The sequence below is a fragment of the Podarcis raffonei genome, chromosome 1, assembly GCF_027172205.1.
Source record: "Podarcis raffonei isolate rPodRaf1 chromosome 1, rPodRaf1.pri, whole genome shotgun sequence".
NCBI lineage: Eukaryota > Metazoa > Chordata > Lepidosauria > Squamata > Lacertidae > Podarcis > Podarcis raffonei.
The window spans coordinates 91080237-91099354 of record NC_070602.1 but is presented as its reverse complement, the minus strand read 5'-3'; the positions used below and the strand labels follow the sequence as shown (position 1 = coordinate 91099354).

General features: G+C 40.8%; 1 protein-coding gene across 4 annotated transcripts in view; it reads left to right on the top strand.

Annotated features, from left to right (window-relative positions):
- HSPBAP1 (HSPB1 associated protein 1) overlaps positions 1-19118 on the top strand; it is a 55872-nt gene that overhangs the window by 14928 nt on the left and 21826 nt on the right. For 2 of the 4 annotated variants that reach the window (XM_053403776.1, XM_053403767.1), the window contains 3 exons: positions 4464-4649; positions 11925-12109; positions 18417-18553. In XM_053403776.1, coding sequence (XP_053259751.1) covers positions 4511-4649; positions 11925-12109; positions 18417-18553 — 461 coding nt within the window. In that variant the 5' untranslated portion in view covers positions 4464-4510. Of the gene's footprint in view, positions 1-1418; positions 1496-4463; positions 4650-11924; positions 12110-18416; positions 18554-19118 lie in introns of those variants that run through there. The other 2 variants (XM_053403783.1, XM_053403793.1) reach the window with 2 other exon arrangements.

The window sequence follows — 19118 nt, the reverse complement described above, 5'->3', positions numbered from 1 at the left end:
CATCTTGCAGACATAGCTGATGTTTTAGTTAGCAGGTGGCTATCTCAAATGATAATAACAATTAAGAAGGGATGAATGAAAGGGCTTGTTCCTTTTGTGGGGGATGCTAGGATCTAGCAAAAGTTCCCCACAGAAGGTAGAGAGCAGGAAATTGATTTTTACCAACTACCCCTGAACCCCACAGGGCCAGAGAGTTCTCCAACCTCCCAGAGCAGCTTTTTAGGCAGCAGAGGGAAGATGGAATTGGCAAAAGTTGCCTTTCCAGCACAGGTGGAACTCAGCTGAGCCCAAGTCTCAAATATCATCCAATCCAATTACTCCGAACAACATAAAACATCTCTACCCTATATTTTCATTCTCTGGAATAGTAAAGTTTAAGTCAGTCTTGAGAACTTCATATGAGATAGCTATAAGTAATTCCAGACAAAGTGAATGGCATCATTTGATGCTTCTCAAAAGGAAATGCTGCTCACAGGACACTTCAGCTTCCTAGAAGGTAACTCATTAGCTCAGTCTCATGGAAATCTCAGGCCCAGTTTTTTAATTTATAGCTAGTTGGGGGTCTGAAAATATAATGAAAAGTCGCTTTACCCAACACAAAGCAATCCTTGCCAAGGAAGGCTGGTCACAGCAGCACAGTGGAGGGCAGAGAGGGCTCTGTGCTTTTCTGGTCCTAGGTGTGCAAGCAGAGCTGGCTGCTCCAACCTGGCTCCAGGTAAGTAAGAGCATGTGCAGACTTCCATATCTTGTCTTTCTACATGTGATCAGACAGCAAGATGGTATCTTACGGGGAAGAAGAGTTTTAAAACAGCTTGGTATCATGTTTTTATTTTATTTTACAAATAACCACGTTATGTATTTAATTTTTAATCTTTAAATGTATATTTGATATTTTAATGTATATTTGATATTTTAAAAATTGTGAACTTTGCAAGGTGATTGGCTTTTCTAATGAGCAAAAGGACAGCTGTGATTCTGTTTTCCTGGATGTTGGAAAATCAAAAAGATGAATAAGGCCAGCACAGCTGCCAGGTCATGAAAAGCTAGCTCAGTGCTTTATTGCACTAAAACAAATGCATGTTAGAAATGTAATTAACTATAACAGTACAAGGGTGCAATGTATCAGCATGAGGGTGTGGGACTTTGTAAAAAGGTTTAAGTCCTCACAACTTATTATATCCCACTACCTTCTAGCATTAAAAAACAAACAAACAAACCGTTGCCCTTAATCTCTAGCTGAGGGTCATCCCAAAGATATGCTCAATACCAGTCAGTTAATCAATCCTGAAAGCCATCTTGCCTGTACTTGCAACTGCGTCTGCAATCCTTGCTCACAGCTGGACACCCTGCTCCATCTGATATATTTTTTCTCTGTATTCAGCTTGTTGCTTGATAACCCATAGATTTCCTTTTGCCAGGATAAGAAACAACATATGGCAAGGAATACAGCTCCTGTGAGACCCCCACGTGCACTGGACTTGTAGCGTAGCAGAGGGTAAGGCCAAGGGCTAAGTTTCATTCGTGCCTCCTTGGTTTTAGAAATGTCACGCTGTCAAGTGGTCTGTTGCTCATGAAAGGAGGTTATAAAAATAAAAGCTGACCTATAGAACAGCTAAGTAAAAAGCATCCATTTTTAAAGAAATCCACTGCAAGTTGCATTCATATGTGAGTGAACCACATTTCCGGTGAAGGTATTAGAATTTGGTTATTTGAAGACCAATCTACCTGTGATGTTAATCACATAGTTTGTCCATCTTGGATCCATGAATTTTCTTTCAGAAATAGCCACAAGGGGATCCTTGTGTAGATTAAGATTCTAGGATGGGAAATGGGAGGAGTTAACTGTCCCACCCCTGCTGCCGTTCTGGTATGGCCTGCTGTCTTTGCAATTTGCATGGGGAGGAAGGCTCCAGTTGGAGGCAATGGGAGGTTTTCCCCCTTGCAAATTGTCAGCATGGATCCCCAGTGTGCTTTGGGACTACAAGGGGGGTAAAGGGCTAATGCCATCCCACTTCCCACGTCACTGCTCCCCATTTGTTGGCTGTTTCCAAAATACAATGTGTGAGCTCAAGGGCAAACCATGTGTTTAACATGTATAAAGGTAAAGGGACCCCTGACCATTATATCCAGTCGCAGACGACTCTGGGGTTGCAGACTCATCTCGCTTTATTGGCCGAGGGAGCCGGCGTACAGCTTCCGGGTCATGTGGCCAGCATGACTAAGCCGCTTCTGGCGAACCAGAGCAGCGCACGGAAACGCCATTTACCTTCCTGCCAGAGTGGTACCTATTTATCTACTTGCACTTTGACATGCTTTAAAACTGCTAGGTTGGCAGGAGCAGGGACCGAGCAATGGGAGCTCGCCCCGTCTCAGGGATTCAAACCGCCGACCTTCTGATTGGCAAGTCCTAGGCTCTGTGGTTTAGCCCACAGCGCCACCCGCCCAAATGATGCCAGTCCTTGGCTTTGATGATGATTCTCACCTTGCTCTGCTCAAGTAGATAGTTTTATTCAATTTTTATGCTGACTGTTTTATGAACTTTTTCAACAGAAGGGGTGGGAGTTTGAATTCCCATGGACGTCTGTGAGAGCCTCCTTAGTGATTTCTTTGATGCTTGAATGGGTTTGTCCAATAACTTTTATGTATTCCCAAGCTTCATAAGGTTATGATAGATTCAGTAACAGATATACCAAGTAGTGATTTTTATAACTGTAATAGTGGTCTTTCCACAATCTTGGCATGCTCTTTTTAGACCTTGGAGGGGATTTCTTTGCTGTTTGCATTAGTACTAATTGGATACAGAGATTCTACAGGTAGGTAATGAATCTAAATAACTGGTTCTGCTGGGAAGTATATGAGGATGTAGTTGACCCATTATTATATATATACAGAATGAGCTATAGTTCACCAGTACTTAGATATCTTGATTACCTACTACTGTAGTTTGTTTCTTAGCTCATTCAAAGTCCTGGTTTTAAACATCCAAAGATCTAAACAGTATCAGAACAGCGTTTCAGAAGATCTCAGTTAAAAATGAACTTGTTTGTTTTTGAGATCATCTATATAGAAATCTGACACTGGGTGTCCCCACCTTCTAAGGGGGATGGCTTTTGGAGACAGGGCCTTCCCAGTTATGGTGGCTCATCAATGGAAATACCTTACACATGGTGGTCACTTTGCACCAAAATTGTTTACTTTTAGGTGTCGGATAAAGAGTATTCTGTTTGCCTGCCGGGACATAGGATGGGTTTTAAGTGGCTTTAGCTGTCCAATTATTTTAAATTGCTTTTTTATCTACCACTTGCTGAAACTTTGCTGCCCATTTTGTTAATTTGCTTCCTCTTAATTTGACATGGTTATTGTTTCTGGTTTTGAAAATGTTCCTGAACCATGTTGATTTTTAAAAAATGAAAAAAAAAATGAAAGACAGAACAGAAATATTTTACATTTCCAGGAATTTTTCCTGTGGGGCCTACAAGAGAAGGGAAAGAGAGATTACTTTGCAGCATGTTTCTTCCTTGGTCCAATATTCAGAGCCGACTGTGATTGAAATAAGTTGTTATGTGAGATATATATAACAGTGAACAACAACAAAAATCCATGCACATTTAAAAATTCCTTTTTATTAAATTCTTGTTGGGACATTAAATCAATGTTGTGATGTTTTTATGATCTCTAGATACAGTCTGCTTCTTTTATTCTGTGGGATCGTTACATTTGTTTATTGAAAAAAGCAGTTCCTTCCTCTTAACATGTCCCTTTAGGGAAGTTGTTGTAAACCTGCCGAGTTTATCCAAGGCTGCCAACATTTCAGGTTGACAGTTTCAGTGGGGCATATAAATCTCAGGGCTAAATTGAAATCTGGGATTAGCATAGTCCTTGGGTTAGCACACAACATTTTTTTTAAAGGTAGAACTAGATGATTTTTTGAAAGCTGCTTCATCAGTTTTGCATTACAAAGTATATTTAATTAATTAGCTAAAACTGGATGCATCAGCACATTCTGCCATCGCATTGACAACAACCTGTACTTATCCCCCCTCCCATTTTTGAAAGGAATGTTTGCCTGCATTGGGTGTCCCCCTCCCCTGCCACACATTTTGGGTTTATCACAAAATGTGTCCTTTGAACATTCCTTAATTAGGAGACTTGTGATGAATGTCAGACTAATTCTAAATTACTAGGGCTATGCAGCACATTAGGAAATCATAAATATTTACCAAGATATTTATATTCTGGATGTTAATGGGCTGCTTTAAATTCTCATTTAACATAAAAAATTACGGTGTCAGGACTGCAAAAAAATTCAATGAAACAAAATGTTTGAAGTGTGGAGGGGAGGGGGTAAGAATTCAGGTTTAATCAGGAGAGTCTAATAATTTATGGGTTTGGGACCATGAGATGACAGGTAACTGTTCTTACATGATTAATCATCTATCAAAATTTCCTCTTTTTTATTGTAGGTGGTGATGTCAAACCTTTTACACCAGAAGAAGCCAGAGAAATTGTGATGTCTCTTCAGAAACCTGCAGTTTTCTGCAACATGGCTTTTGATTGGCCAGCACTTCACTGGCATGCTATATATCTTGCTAAGCTATTGGCTGGAAAGAGAATGCGTTTTCGAATAGGAATGAAGGACACGGGCACAGGTAGGGGATGCTTAAATGCAATGTGCAGCCCTGTTCCACACTTCTCCTTACATTTATGTTTTTATTTTATTTTAAAACATTTGTCCCACGTGTCTGTCTAGAACAACATGACTCACAATCATAATAAAAATCCTAAACATGAAAAAAAACTTAGCATAACAAATAAAACATCATTAAACACTGAACAAACATAAAACCAATGGAACATGCAAAAATCAGCTGTTAAATATTTCCTGATAAAGATAAATAATTTTTGTTAATAATTTTTTTAAAAAGCATCTTAAGCACACATATCACCCCCAAGTATTCTGGAATAAAATGGCTAAGATTGTCCCGAATGAATAGTAGAAAGTAGGCCTAGCATGCATTCCTAAGAAGAGTTTGACGGAATGAATGCCATTGTGTCTTGCTCTGTCAATGTCCAAAACTTACGTCTGATAGTGGTAGCATTTAGGGCAAGATCTTAAGCACAAACAGGAATTCTTATGGGAGGAGCCATTCACAAAAGCAGAGGTGGTGAACTTGTGGCCCTCCGGGTGTCACTTATATCCAGCTTCCATCAGCCTCAGCCAGCAGGGCATTCAATTGTCAGGAATGATGGGAATCATAGTCCATTGATATCCTATCAACCTACCCATGCTCTGGTCATGGGGCGGTAAACATTTTTTGGCTCCATATGAGGATGGCCCTCGTGGGCCAAATTTGACGTCGTTCACATGTCATTTTTATGAAGCCACATGATGGACAGTTGGCTTGTTCTGCCCACCTGTCAAAATTCCTTGCACGGGTTTCCCAAGCTCCTGACTGCCAGCGCAACATGCACTGAATATTTTTGTATGGTGATTTTGCATACATGAATATACTTTGGTATGTTTTGTGGTACAGCCGCAATGGCTTCAAAAGAAGATGTCTTGTAGATGTTCCATAAAAACATGCTGTAGCTCAATTATGAATATAAATATACTGTACATAAAGGAGGGATGCCTTTTCTTGTTGGGATTGGCATGTTTTGGAGAGGTTTCTCCATAATAAGTGGAATCCTTATTAGGAAAGGATTTTGTCCCCACTGAGCTAGAGTAACAGTGCTCCCCGCTTTGCCAGCACAGGCTGTTCAAGGATTTGAATGGTTATTAGGGCACAGACCCATGCGTGCACTCATTTATACATACAGGCATATCTGGACAAATTAAGGTGGTGGATTTGTGAGATCAGCACATCAGCACTACACTTTGCCAAGGGAAAGGAGCAGGAGCTCTAGGGCTCAGACCCCTGGGCTATCCCCTAACAATGCACCTGTGTTGAGATTTGGGGAGGAAACAGATACCTGGTCAGAGCAGTCACCACACAAGGAGCAGGGTACCACGGCCCCTTTGCCAGAGTGTGTTGCAGCTTCTGTTATTGGGCACAACAGTGTTGCTGGTTGGCTATGGGGCAGCTGAGCCTGGCAGTCTCTGACCTCCAGGACTTCCTGTGGTTTGTTTGCTGGGGCTGAGCAGCCATGAGGGCTTAAGCAGCTCAGTTGTGGTTAGAGGCAATGGATTATTGACTAGCTGGCAACTGTTCCCTTCCCAATACAATGCCGCTTATCAGTATTATAAATATTTTATGCGGCTTCATTCATGCAAAATCCTTTTAAATTCTTTGATTACTGATGTTGTGCAAAGTATTTATATATTTTTAAACGAAAATCGCCAAGAGTAATATACATTTCATCATTTGTCCTCTATTCACTGAGATCAATCAGAACTCCAGTAACAGAATACATATTAATTTCTCTCCTAAATATTGCAACAAATCTACCATCCCCACAGCTTTGTGGCTGCCTGTGTGCTGCTACTGCTGGCAACTACAGGAATGAAAAGGCATCAGAGATAGAACACCCAATTCCCAAAATATAGTCACTTGCTGTTTAGGAGGGACATGTTGCCTTTGGCACAAACTCCAGTGCTTTTTAAAGCAGATGAGAGTCATTTGTGAGCCTGACTCTCAGGTTACCTTGGGTGTCCTCACTGTTTGGAGACTTAGCAAATGACTGCACCTGCTTTCATGCACATACCTCTGAGTGACTATCTAGACATTTTTGAAGTGTCAGTGAATGAGAGTGGGAAAAGAATGCTGCAAATGCCCAATCTTTATATCCTTTAGGCCTCTTTCTTAAAAACTGCAAATGGGCTGAGAGGTGAATAACAAGGAAAGCACCAGTGCCATCCAATGGATTTGCTAATAATCACCTGATAACAACAGCATTCAGTCCACAGAGACAAACTCTACTCAGGAAGTTGTACTGAGGTCAAAGTCTTTCTGTACCTTTCCATCCCTAACTTGAAAAATCCAGTATTAAGGCAACCCCCCCCACCACGTCTGTGTGTCTGGCATAATACTATTGTATGCTAAATAGGTCAGCAGTATCTTTGGGGAAACCCATTACACACCCACTAGAAAGATGTGTCTTTCTACAGCCAAGATAAAGTAAGCCTAGAAAAACATGTGACATATGTAATTGACACAGTGTCTTTATGTCAGTTCTTGTGAAGGACATGACTGCCCCATTGGTTCCTTTCATTTTATTTTATTTTAGTTTAATGAGCTGATGTTTCCAAGATAGCTGCATTTTTCTGATTTAGTTATTCCATTATGATCGACTGACTGTACTGGTGATAGCTTTTAATTATTCACTAAGCGCCTAATGAATAATTTTGTATTTCTTGCTGAATCAAAAATAAATTAAATTGAAGTCTCTGCATTGGGGATAATGGAACCAGCTATACAGCCTTTTGCCTTTTCCATTAATAGTGAGGATTTTTCCAATAAACTATCCAAGTGAGAGATGTTTCTTGATTTTTTCCAAATATTTGCCCTGCTTATCTCAGAAAGAACCAGAGTTATATGAGAATATTGTCCTTACCAAATTAATTCATGTATCTGAATGTCCTTCAATAGTCATATATATCTTTGGGGGGGGGGGTAATATCCCCTTAATCAGCTCATATTTTCACAAAGTAATGTGTCTTGCATTCATGGTTCTATATCGATAACAAGCACTGAACTGTAGTAGAGGGGAGAAAATGAATGCAACTAATCTAAAGGCTGATATCATACATAGCCCAGATCCATAACTTACAAATTTGGTGCAACACAGGAATAACCCCCAATCCTTTTGTGGGGGTTGTGGAGGTGAATCACATGAGTGAGGCCTTTTCTCATAGGCCATTTCCCCCCACATTAAAGGTTATGTGTGTGGTAAGTTTCCAGCTGCTGCCCTGTCTTATGTACTCTGTACACCCAGGGAATATCTGAACCAAGCTGAAATGTAATGCCAGGGCAGGGAACCTGTGGTTCTACACATTATCATTTTGTATTAAATTTCTATTCTGCCCTTCATCTGAGCAGTTTGCAGTTAAAAAAACAAACACACACACACACACAAAATAATACGGTAATAATGTAGTAACAAACAAAACCCATACCCTACCACACACAATTTAAAAGGTCACATAGATTCTTTAATTAGCCAACGGCCTGGGAGAAGAGGATTTTTTTACCTGGTGCCTAAATATATGTAGCAAAGGTGTCAGGTGAGCCTCCCTGGGGAAAGCATTCCACAATGTTGTGGAATACAGCTTCCATTGTCCCTGCCCATTAGCCATGCTTGCTGTGGCTGATGTGAGCTGGAGCGTTACTTCGCCTGGGGGGGGGTCACTAGTCCTCCATCCCTTGTTTGCTAGAAACCGCATGTGCACAATTTTATTATTTAAGGTATAGTCACGATTTCTGAAGAAGGTCTTAGTACAGCACCAAGCCAATTTCTGTATTGCTGATCACCAAGTTTGTCTTACATTCTTAGCCAATAAACCTTACAGTGAACTGAATGGGGGGGGAGGGGAGAGAAACTGATATCCTAGCTGGCCATATAGAAAACTACAACAATAAGTTTTGTTCTTTTGCCTGAAGGAAATTAGAACAAATGTATGAGCTTGTGATGGTAGCAATTCCCATGCAGTCAGAGCAATGAAGAATGAATGCCCTCGGAGCACTGACTTGCTTGTAAGAATGAAAGGCGTCCATATTTAAGCAGCTGTAGAAGAGTACTGGAATGAAGGCTAAATGATTGTTCTGTCATTGCCATTCATGCAGTCCTTTGCAATTTGCTTTCCTCAATAATAATGGTTTCGGTCCAGTATATAATTTCATATATTATGGTGTGTTTTTTTGGTGCAAGGACAAGCTGTGATGAGAAATGAAGGTTTCTGATTAGCCACAGGAAATATGTGACACAGTGCAAGATAGAATACTGCAGCCTTTAGTCCCGTGTGGTATGATGAAAAATTGTGACTGAATTTGCCAGAAACAAGATGTAGAAATTGATTCCATACAAATGTAGGTTTTTTAATGTGCTGCCTAACTACCCTCTTCCCCATTCCCAGTGCATATAATATAATGCAAAGCTATATGGCTAAGGTGGCCTTCCAGATGTTGTTGGACTACAACTCTCATCATTGATGATCACTGTCCATACTAGATGGCACTGATGCGAGTAAGGCTGTGTTCACGTTAGTGGCTTGAATCATTGTGAGGTTGTAACCCTTCCACTGCATTTCCAAGTTGCTTTCTCATGCCGCTGTTCACATCAAGGCAGGGATAGGGATGTTTTTGCCCAATGGTTTCTTTCCTAAAGTTGGTGCAGCTTCCATCTGTGCATGCACCCTCATCTATGCATGCAAAGATGAACGGTTCACACTGCAACAGAATGGCAGTGCCTCTGAATCACATGGAAGGCAGTTGGCCTGAAATGAAACCAAAGAATATATGCTGCTAGTAGCAGCCCTTCATTTTGGTGCTTATGGTCCTTCACACACACACACACACACACACACAGGGAGAGAGAGAGAGAGAGAGAGAGATTTCATAATATATTTTGGGCCCTCATTGAAAGTCAGCCGTGATGGTCATCCTGTTTTCTTTTCCTGTTGAACAGCTCCTTTATCTTTCCAATAAAGGATTCCTGCTCTGTGAATATACCTTTTGAAGAACTACCTTGAAAGAATTGTTTTGGCACTCCAATGAAACTGTCTATGTCACTAATAGCATTTTGAAAAGAAAGGCCATTCTTGTTTTCATTCTGTTAACTGCCCTTATGTGCTCACAATTAAGGTATAACCTTTTGGAAAAAGACATGAAACCAGTAAATTCAGACTGGCTGTAAGAAAAGTGATAAAATAGCAAGCCAGTTGCAAGAGGTTATGCAGAGGGTTTAAATTTTTTTTAAAAATCTTACCAGTTTCTAAATCACGCTCTGCCTTTTGAGCTTCAGAGGGAATAGAAATAGTAACATTCCAAACGTATTAGGGCAATACCATTTATTAGGCCAACCGAAATGTCACAAAATAGCATGTCACCTTTTGAGTCCTCCAGAATGCTTCATGAAGCTAGATGGTAAACAGAGCAAGGGGGAAGGAAACAAGTTGGCTGAGGGTGAAGCCATGGAACCCGAATCTGGTCACAAGATGGCAAGTGGGAGGAGCTAGCAGATACTCACTCATACATGCATATGTACAAAATTTTATTTGTATGCCGCCTTCCCACAGTTCAAACCATGCTCAAGGCAGCTTACAACATGAAAAAATACATATCTGCAAGACTGGAGCGAATGAAGAACATGGGCTATTTTCAACGTGGACTAACTTTCAGTTAGGCAGTAGTCAATGTTTTCTCCTCTAGACAAAAAGGCAAGGGTGTCTGCCTGCCTCTCTATTTATGTACTCCACAAGTATTCAAATCCCCACATGCTGAAATGTTGACATGATTGACAGTGTACAAGCCCAGCACTGTTCAAATCCTGACACCTTAAACAGCTCCATTTGCAAGCTTAACAATATGTTGCTGATCACTGCTGTAGGGAAAAGCAATATTTCTCAGAAATATGAGTTAGTCGCTACTAGTTGAAACTGAGTCCCAGATCATATGTTTAAAAGTCCACCCCACAAAATAGACCCACACAGGAGAAGTAATATATGAACTGGGGTTTCTCTGCTAACACCAGAAGCCTCTTTCAACTTGATTCCTTTCAGAAAAGTACAGTGGTACCTTGGGTTAAGAACTTAATTTGTTCTGGAGGTCCGTTCTTAACCTGAAACTGTTCTTAACCTGAGCTACCACTTCAGCTAATGGGGCCTCCCGCTGCCTCCGCCACGCAATTTCTGTTCTCATCCTGAAGCAAAGTTCTTAACCTGAGTTTCTGGGTTAACGGAGTCTGTAACCTGAAGCGTATGTAGCCTGAAGTGTTTCTAACCCGAGGTACCACTGTATCTGGCTACCACGTTGTATGGGTTAATTTGGTGTTTTCCAAACATTAGCTCCAGCCACATGGCAACCCTATTTTGAAATAAATGAAATGAAATGAATTGAAATGAAAATTTCAAAAGCGGCTTGTGACAATGCAAAGAAAGAAGTTAGTTCAAAGTAAGAGGGTCGGATATCGATGGGAGTGTCCAAGTGCTTTGGATACCAGCAGCTCTTTGGGACCCAGTCAGAAGCAAGTTTGGAGAATTATAACTCGATTCAATAAGGGCATAAAGCTGCTCTGCTTCTCCCTTTGCAGTGCAAGCAAACAAGACATGATGTATTCAGCTATCCATCGTTTCCCAGTTTGCTTGAAATGGAAAACTATGGTTAATTACAGGCTTCTGTAATACACAAAGGGAGGACAGAAGGGGCTGCATGTGTGGGGGAAAGGTGAATTCATTTCTCATTTCACTGAGCCAGGATTTGATTTTCTAAACTCTCCCAAAGTCTTCTGAGAATTGGAATATTTAAAAAAGCACAATGCTTCTGGATTGCCAGCCTTACACATTTTAAGATTGGGGGCTGTGGACCTTAGCATGGATCAGGTCCCCTGTTCCTTAAAGCAGTTGTGTGTTTACATGTCCTAAGACATTTTTCCCTGAAAAGCTACTTTTTCAGAAAGGGAAACCTAGGAAGCTAAGGCCTCTAGATACACGAACCCTTCTAGTTATACAAACAACAGAGTAAAATTCAGAGTGACCATCAATCCTAAGGAATTAGTCATAGAGTTTGTCATTTGTGCTGCATTTCATCTGAGACATTCAAGCTGCTGTAATTTCATTTGTGGCTTTATATTGCATTTAACCAGCAGTCTGAGCTGAGACACAAAAGTTATTGTTTTATCTACTAAACTGCCTCGCTCCATATCTATTCTTTATTATTGGCATTGTGTTCAGTGTGCATGTAATGCTATCTCTGGTTATATTGCTTTAGCTCCTCTGTTTGAAACGGAATGCAGCTACGTGGAAGCTACACTTGAAGAGTTTCTGGCCTGGAGTGGGAAACAGCCATCGCGCTCCTGTGGACCATTCAGTGGTTATGAGTTGTGTAAATACTGGACTTACGCTGACTATAAGTATATTGCTAGGCTATTTGAAGACAAGCCAGAAAATTTCCAGGTGCGTTATTAACCTCTTCTTGTCCTTTTCATGTCGAAACTATACAGAAACACCTAGGGAATCTTCTGGTTCTTACACAGCCAGTAACTAGTGTAGCATACTGTAATTTTTATTTCATTTATCATGTTTTTAGCCTGCTTTTCCTTCAAGGAGCTCAAGATAGTGTAGGTAAAGGTAAAGGACCCCTGGATGGTTACGTTCAGTCAAAGATGACAATGAGGTTGCAGCGCTTATCTCACTTTCAGGCTGAAGGAGCTGGCATTTGTTCACAAATAGCTTTCTGGGTCATGTGGCCAGCATGACTAAACCACTTCAGACGCAACGGAACACCATGATGGAAACACCATTTACCTTCCCACTGCAGCAGTACCTATTTATCTACTTGCACTGGTGTGATTTCGAACTGCTAGGTTGGCAGGAGCTGAGACACACCCCATCACAGGGATTCCAGCCCCCGACCTTCTGATCGGCAAGCCCAAGAGGCTCAGTGGTTTAGAGAACAGCGCCACTTGTGTCCCACAGCGCCACCTGTGTGCTTTTTCTTCAAGGAGCTCAAGATAGTGTATATTGTTGTTACTGCTCAGCCTTCATTTGGCCCTTGTGAAGTTTTTGCTAAGAGGTAATCACAAGGCCAAAATCTCCAAGTGAACATCATTATTAAGTGGGAATTTGAATCTGGTTCTTTCTGGTCTAAGTATGACACTCCAACCCCTACACCACGCTTGCTGTGAATTGGGAAGTCTGTGTTTCAAATCTCACCACCATGACCTTACTAGATGGCCTCCATTTTTCTCATGCTTAATCTCCCTCAGCAGCGAATAAGGATAATATTCCTTGACCTGCCTTATAGGGTTGCTGTAAAATAGTATGTGAAGCTCTTTGAAAGGTCAAAAACACAGTATAAAAGCTAAATATCATTAAAGTTTATGGAGAGATGAAGTATCAAGGTTTTTTAAAAAAATATAATAATAATAATAATAATAATAATAATAATAGAAATATAGTTACAGATTTGCCTGACCAAATAGTCAGGGTTGGGGTGCCATTGACTTGTTTGTATAACTATGTGTTTTTGGTCTTCGTTACACTGTATGCGTAAGTAAGAGTTTGATGTGGGGGGGGGAGAATATTCACAAATATACATGTAGGTGCTCTTAGGGTTGTATCCAGCATTGCAGTTCTGCTCACACCACAGACTTCTCCTTGTGCAATGGAACTTTCCTCTCCTCCCTCCTGCAACCCCCCTGCACAAAAAAGTCTGTGGTGGAACAGAAAACTCAATGTGCCCAGGGATATTGGATTGAATTCTGTTTATGGGTGCCTATTGCCTCTCCCGGGACGTGGGTGGCGCTGTGGGTAAAAGCCTCAGCACCTAGGGCTTGCCGATCGAAAGGTCAGTGGTTCGAATCCCCGCGGCGGGGTGCGCTCCCGTTGTTCGGTCCCAGCGCCTGCCAACCTAGCAGTTCGAAAGCACCCCCGGGTGCAAGTAGATAAATAGGGACCGCTTACTAGTGGGAAGGTAAACGGCGTTTCCGTGTGCGGCTCTGGCTCGCCAGAGCAGCGATGTCACGCTGGCCACGTGACCCGGAAGTGTCTCCGGACAGCGCTGGCCCCCGGCCTCTTGAGTGAGATGGGCGCACAACCCCAGAGTCTGTCAAGACTGGCCCGTACGGGCAGGGGTACCTTTACCTTTACCTTTATTGCCTCTCCCTGGTTTAAGCAACCATGCAATCTTTTGAAGGCTTGAATAGGCCTATGATGAGGCCAAAAGCTCATTCAGTCATGGCATGAAGCCCCATTTAAAAGTCCAGACCAGATACCAAGAAAGACTTCTCAGCCATGGATGGGTTTTCTTATAAGTTCCCATCTGTATCTGCTGTTTATTTTAGGTTTTATTTAGATAGTTTTCTAAGGTGATTTGAAGGGTACGAGAAGGCCATCTACCCTTTTTTTATTTATAGTGATTAATAGGGCCATTTAGAAGTTGTTTGAAATTTAGATTGTGCTGTTTATCATTTACAGTTGTGTGACTTAAGGTAATGATTCCATTATTTTAATGTATGAGCAGTATCTCACATCATCCAGGATTTTTTTTGTTCACTTGATATTACATTATAGAATTTTGAGATATAAATCATAGGCAAGATATATACATGAAGCTTAAATAGAAATAAGTCCTCTTAAAGTGACATATGGGTATATTAGCTCTATTGTAAGCAGCAAGCAAAATAAATGTAATTCAGAAGGTAATGTGCCATATGTTATGGTTGGGATACTTATAAAATGCATTTCTTTTAGCTGTGAATCTTTTTACTGTAAAAGAAAGAAAGAGCAGCCCATTGTGCCAAGATTTCAGTACTTAGCAATTTCTTTTCAGTTCATTGGATAAAAACTATTTTTCCCATAATCATGTCAGGTATTTACTGAGACTGCGGCATTTTTTAAAAAAAGAACCCTCTTTTAAAAATCTAATATTGATTAAGCTCGCTCTCTTTGTTCTTAAGTTGTGGCAGAATTCAGAAAGTATTTAGGTGTGAGATTAAAGTATAGGAATGGTTATTACCCTTAACTTTATCACTGAAATACTTGTATTGGATTTTAAATTTTATGACTGTGGAAAGCTTAGAGCACAACTTTTTCCTTTGCGGCTTCTTGAAGCTTCTGACAAATGTTTGTATTAGGCTTTAGTATTTCTTTCAGTAAATCAAGTAACCCCCTACTGTTTTTTCATTCATCTGGAACCTTATCATTCACCTTGACGATTCCCAAGGACTGAATTTCAGAAAAAGATGTGCTCTCTTAGGATTTACTGAATGTTTCTAGTATGTAAAAGCTTGGACTACTATTCATTTATTTCAAGATTTCTAAGCCACTTTTCAAAATGTAACATTTTCCCAAAATGGCATATGGTCACCAAATTTTGAAATTGCATCTGTGTTTAACAACCGTGGTGAGGCACTAGATCTGGCCAGTAGGCCACATCCTTACTTCATCTACCCCACACTGGCTAACTTTGACAGGCGAGCAGGATCTAGTGCAACCAATCCCCTTGGAACTCTCTGACAGTGGCGATTAGCTGTCAATAAGCCCTGCTTGCCAAGAAACAATCAGGAGTGCACTTGAAGCTCCCAGTCTTACCACGTCTTTACTTGGCTCATGCCTGATGCCACACATCGTGTTGTTTGGGGGAAACTGCCTCATGGGCCAAATTAGCCCACAACTCAGAGGTTACCCACTTCTCATCTAACATATTAAAAATAAGAGAACAGCACACACAAAAATTAACCAGCCATCCCACTAAAGCCATCTTACAAAATAGTTTGACGAAAGAGACATAGTTGTTTAAACTAACCCAAGCTCTTTAACTAAAGGTAGATCAAAATTGTTTAGGCCTACCTAAAGGAAAGCAGGAAAGGAGCCAGATCTATCTCTTGGGGAAGTGAGTTGTACAAACATGAAGCCAGAATCAGAATTAAAAATGTCCTTAACAGATTGGAGGACTGGGCTAAAACTAACAAAATGAATTTCAATAGGGACAAATGTAAGGCTCTACACATGTTGGACTAGATGACCCGTGGATTCCCTTTCAGCTCTACAATTCTATGAGTCTATGAATGAAAAGATCTTGTCTCTTCTCATTGCCAGTCTAACTGGCTGGTAGGACTGCAGTGAGGTTCTCTGCGGTCAATCTTAGTTCATATAGATAATGTGCTCCCAAACCATTTAGGAGCAAGAAAGTTAGAGAACTCTGTTGTGTAGAGCAGGGATCTACAATATTGGTATTCCCTACAATACTGGTACAACACAGTCTCCAGACTGTGGCCCAGAGGCCAGAAGTGTTTCTTGCGGCACAATGTAATAAAGTTGGTGCTATTTGGTAGTGATGTTTTCCAGAATGTACATATATATTATATACAAAATCCAAGACAAAGGTATAATGCTTGTGTTTCCATGCCATGGAAAGATATTAACCATGGCTTATAATGAATAAGCAGCATGCTAGAACCCCTGGATGGATATGCTACCTGCAAGTATATGAAGGAAGGTCCATAGCTTAGCAGTAGAACCCATCTTTTACATGCAGAAGGATCCAGGTTCAGTCACTTGCCTCTCCTGTTACAAGATCTTAGATAATAGCATAGGAGAGAGCTATATCTGAGGCCCTGGAAAGCAATCGCCAGCTGCAGAATACAGCATGGAAATAAGTGGACCCCTGGCTTTGACTTGGCACAATGCAGTTTCATATTTACATAGTTGAGGAGGGTTATCATTTTTATTCTGTTCTTTAGATATATACCACTGGCTTGACTATCTTGCTGAACAAATTGGTAATTGATCAGCTGTCTTTTTGGACAAATTGTAGCCATTGTTTTAGGTGATTTGGCATTGAATCAACTGTCCATTAGATTAATTATACCAGCCAGGGTAGCACAGAGAGTGGCAAAAAGTGTCCAGGTATGCAAAAATTATTAGATATGTAGATCAAGCACACAAACACCTCTTAAATAAATCTTGAGTATGGCAAGAGCTGACACTTCAAGCATTTTCCTTTCACATAAGTACTGGGTTAGTTTGGATAGCTTAGAATTGTATTTTTTTCCAGTTTAACAGATTTTACAAAGTAAATATTATGCATTTGGTACATAAAATGATAAAGGATCTGAGCAGAACTGTTTTTACTTTTCATGGACAATTAATTTGCACCCTTCATTTTTGGTTAGAGCACCAAATGTAAATTCTCCCCAGTAAGTTCAATTAATGGCTGCTTAAATAATGAAATGAGCCTCATTTCTTTACATCAGCAACCAAAATGCCATGAATTGCCTTTAAACCTTCATGGCATGTTGATTCCATTGTTTGGTTTGAAGGAGCCCAAATTCTAGGTATATTGTTCTCTGCATAACTCAATGACTGCCGTCTGTGACATGAATACTACAGTCATCATTTGAGGCACTTCTCTGGGTCTCCTACCACCTGAGGTTAGGGGGGTGGTGACTGGAAAGAAGGTCTCTTCCAACTTTCCCCAACCTGGTGCCTTCCATCTGCCCTAGCTAACGTGACCAATAATCAAGGATAATGGGAGTTGTAGTCCAAAGAGAGGTGGGTGGGGCCTGCACATTTTTTGCTTTGGGCCCCACCCTGCTGCTGGCATGCAGCCCCCAATGTAGTGACAACTTTGCCCCCCTCCAATACCTAGGATAAGAGATTGGAGCTCTACCAATTAAGAATGAATAGTATCAAAAGTTGAATGGCTACTATCCATTGTAGCTATCCTGTGCCTCCACAGTTGGAGGCAGTAATGCTTCTAAATACTAGTTGCTGGAAACTGCAGAAGGGGAGAGTGCTCTTGTGCTTAAATCCCGCTTGTTGGTTTCCTACAGGCATCTGATTGGCCACTGTGAGAGCAGGATGTTGGACTAGCTAGGCCATTGGCCTGATCCAGCAAGCTCTTCTTATGTTCTAGAAATCATACAGATTTACCAAACTGTGGTGACACTGTGATTACGAATTTCCTTTCTTTTCCCCCAAGGTTAGTTAATTGCACATAGGGAATTATTTGTTTCCTCAGACAAAGAGTGTTATTGGAATAGTGAGATAAAACTTAATGCCACTTAGGTTGGCCAGACGTTTGTGCAGTGGTAGCAGATGGAAACAGCCAATCCGTTCGCCTGTTCATTTGATTGCTAGATTAAACGTATATCCTGTTCCTTCCAAAGAATATGTGGTAAACATTATCCTCGCCACAGGACAGGATGTCAGAGAGAGTCCATACTTGTGAACAATTACCTGGGATGACACCTCTTTTTCTTGGATAGCATAGTCATCTGTATTCTTCTGTCAAGTACTGAGAATTTTACAGCGCATCAGGTACAAAAAATGATGATTAAATGGTTGCCTGTAACTCCCTAGCCAGTACTTACATTGAGGAAACCTGCCACTTGGTGAATGGCCCTCTGAACCCACCATTTGATAGGCCACAAAGAATGATTTTGACTGGCGTTAAGTATACATATCTAGATTAAAAGCTGTTTCCCTAAACAAGGTTCCTTTAGCTCTGTTAGCTCAAAGGTAAGCTCTATTGAACATAATTTTTCAGTTCTGATTCATTTCAGTGAATCTCTCTAATGGCACATATACCCTATGGCAATCCAATCGGGGGATGGGGGCAGGGAGAAGAGTAGATAGAGCTCTCTAAAGATGCTATACCCACAAAGGATGAGAAAAAGTCAAAGAGGTGGAGGGTGCTTAGTAACACAACATATATTCAAAACATGATTGCTTTACCTGAAGTGTATCCTTTCAACAGGACATAAGATGGTCCGACTTTGGATTTCCTGAAAGAAATGGAAGAGAAAGTACTCTGTGGATTGGCTCAGCAAGAGCTAACACTCCTTGTCATTTGGACTCCTATGGGTGCAACTTAGTGCTACAAGTGCAAGGAAGGTAACATTAACTATACATTGCCATCTGTGCAACCAAATGTGATTGATTCCTGATGATGAATCCTTCTTTTTGAACGTTTAGTTGATGTTTTAATTTTCTCAGGCTTTTTGTGATCGGGAGAGCCCCGGGCTCATTATTAAGAAATAGTAATGTTCTCAAATGAGAAAATCAATATGAATTTCTCTTGATATTATTTATATGAAACATCTTGTTAATCTTGGAGTAAAGAGCTATGCCGAGTGTATATACTTCTCCTGCTGGCACACCAATACAGAGGTGCTGTTTTTCTGTACATATCTGACTCATGGAATTATACCAGTCCATTCTAAAGTTCTTTCTTTATAGTTGAGTCATGCCCAGTTGAATAATTTTAGACTTGGTGCTTACTGGTCTTATGGGGAGGGGGAAGATTTTTTAGATGGTAATAGGTATTATATCTTAAGCACTGCCAGAAGAGACAGAGCCACCTGGGTGTTATGGGGTAAGCTATTTCATAAGTTGGGTGCAGCCATGGAGAAGACCCTATCTCTTGTCACAGCCAACTTTGCTTCCAGCATAGGCAGGA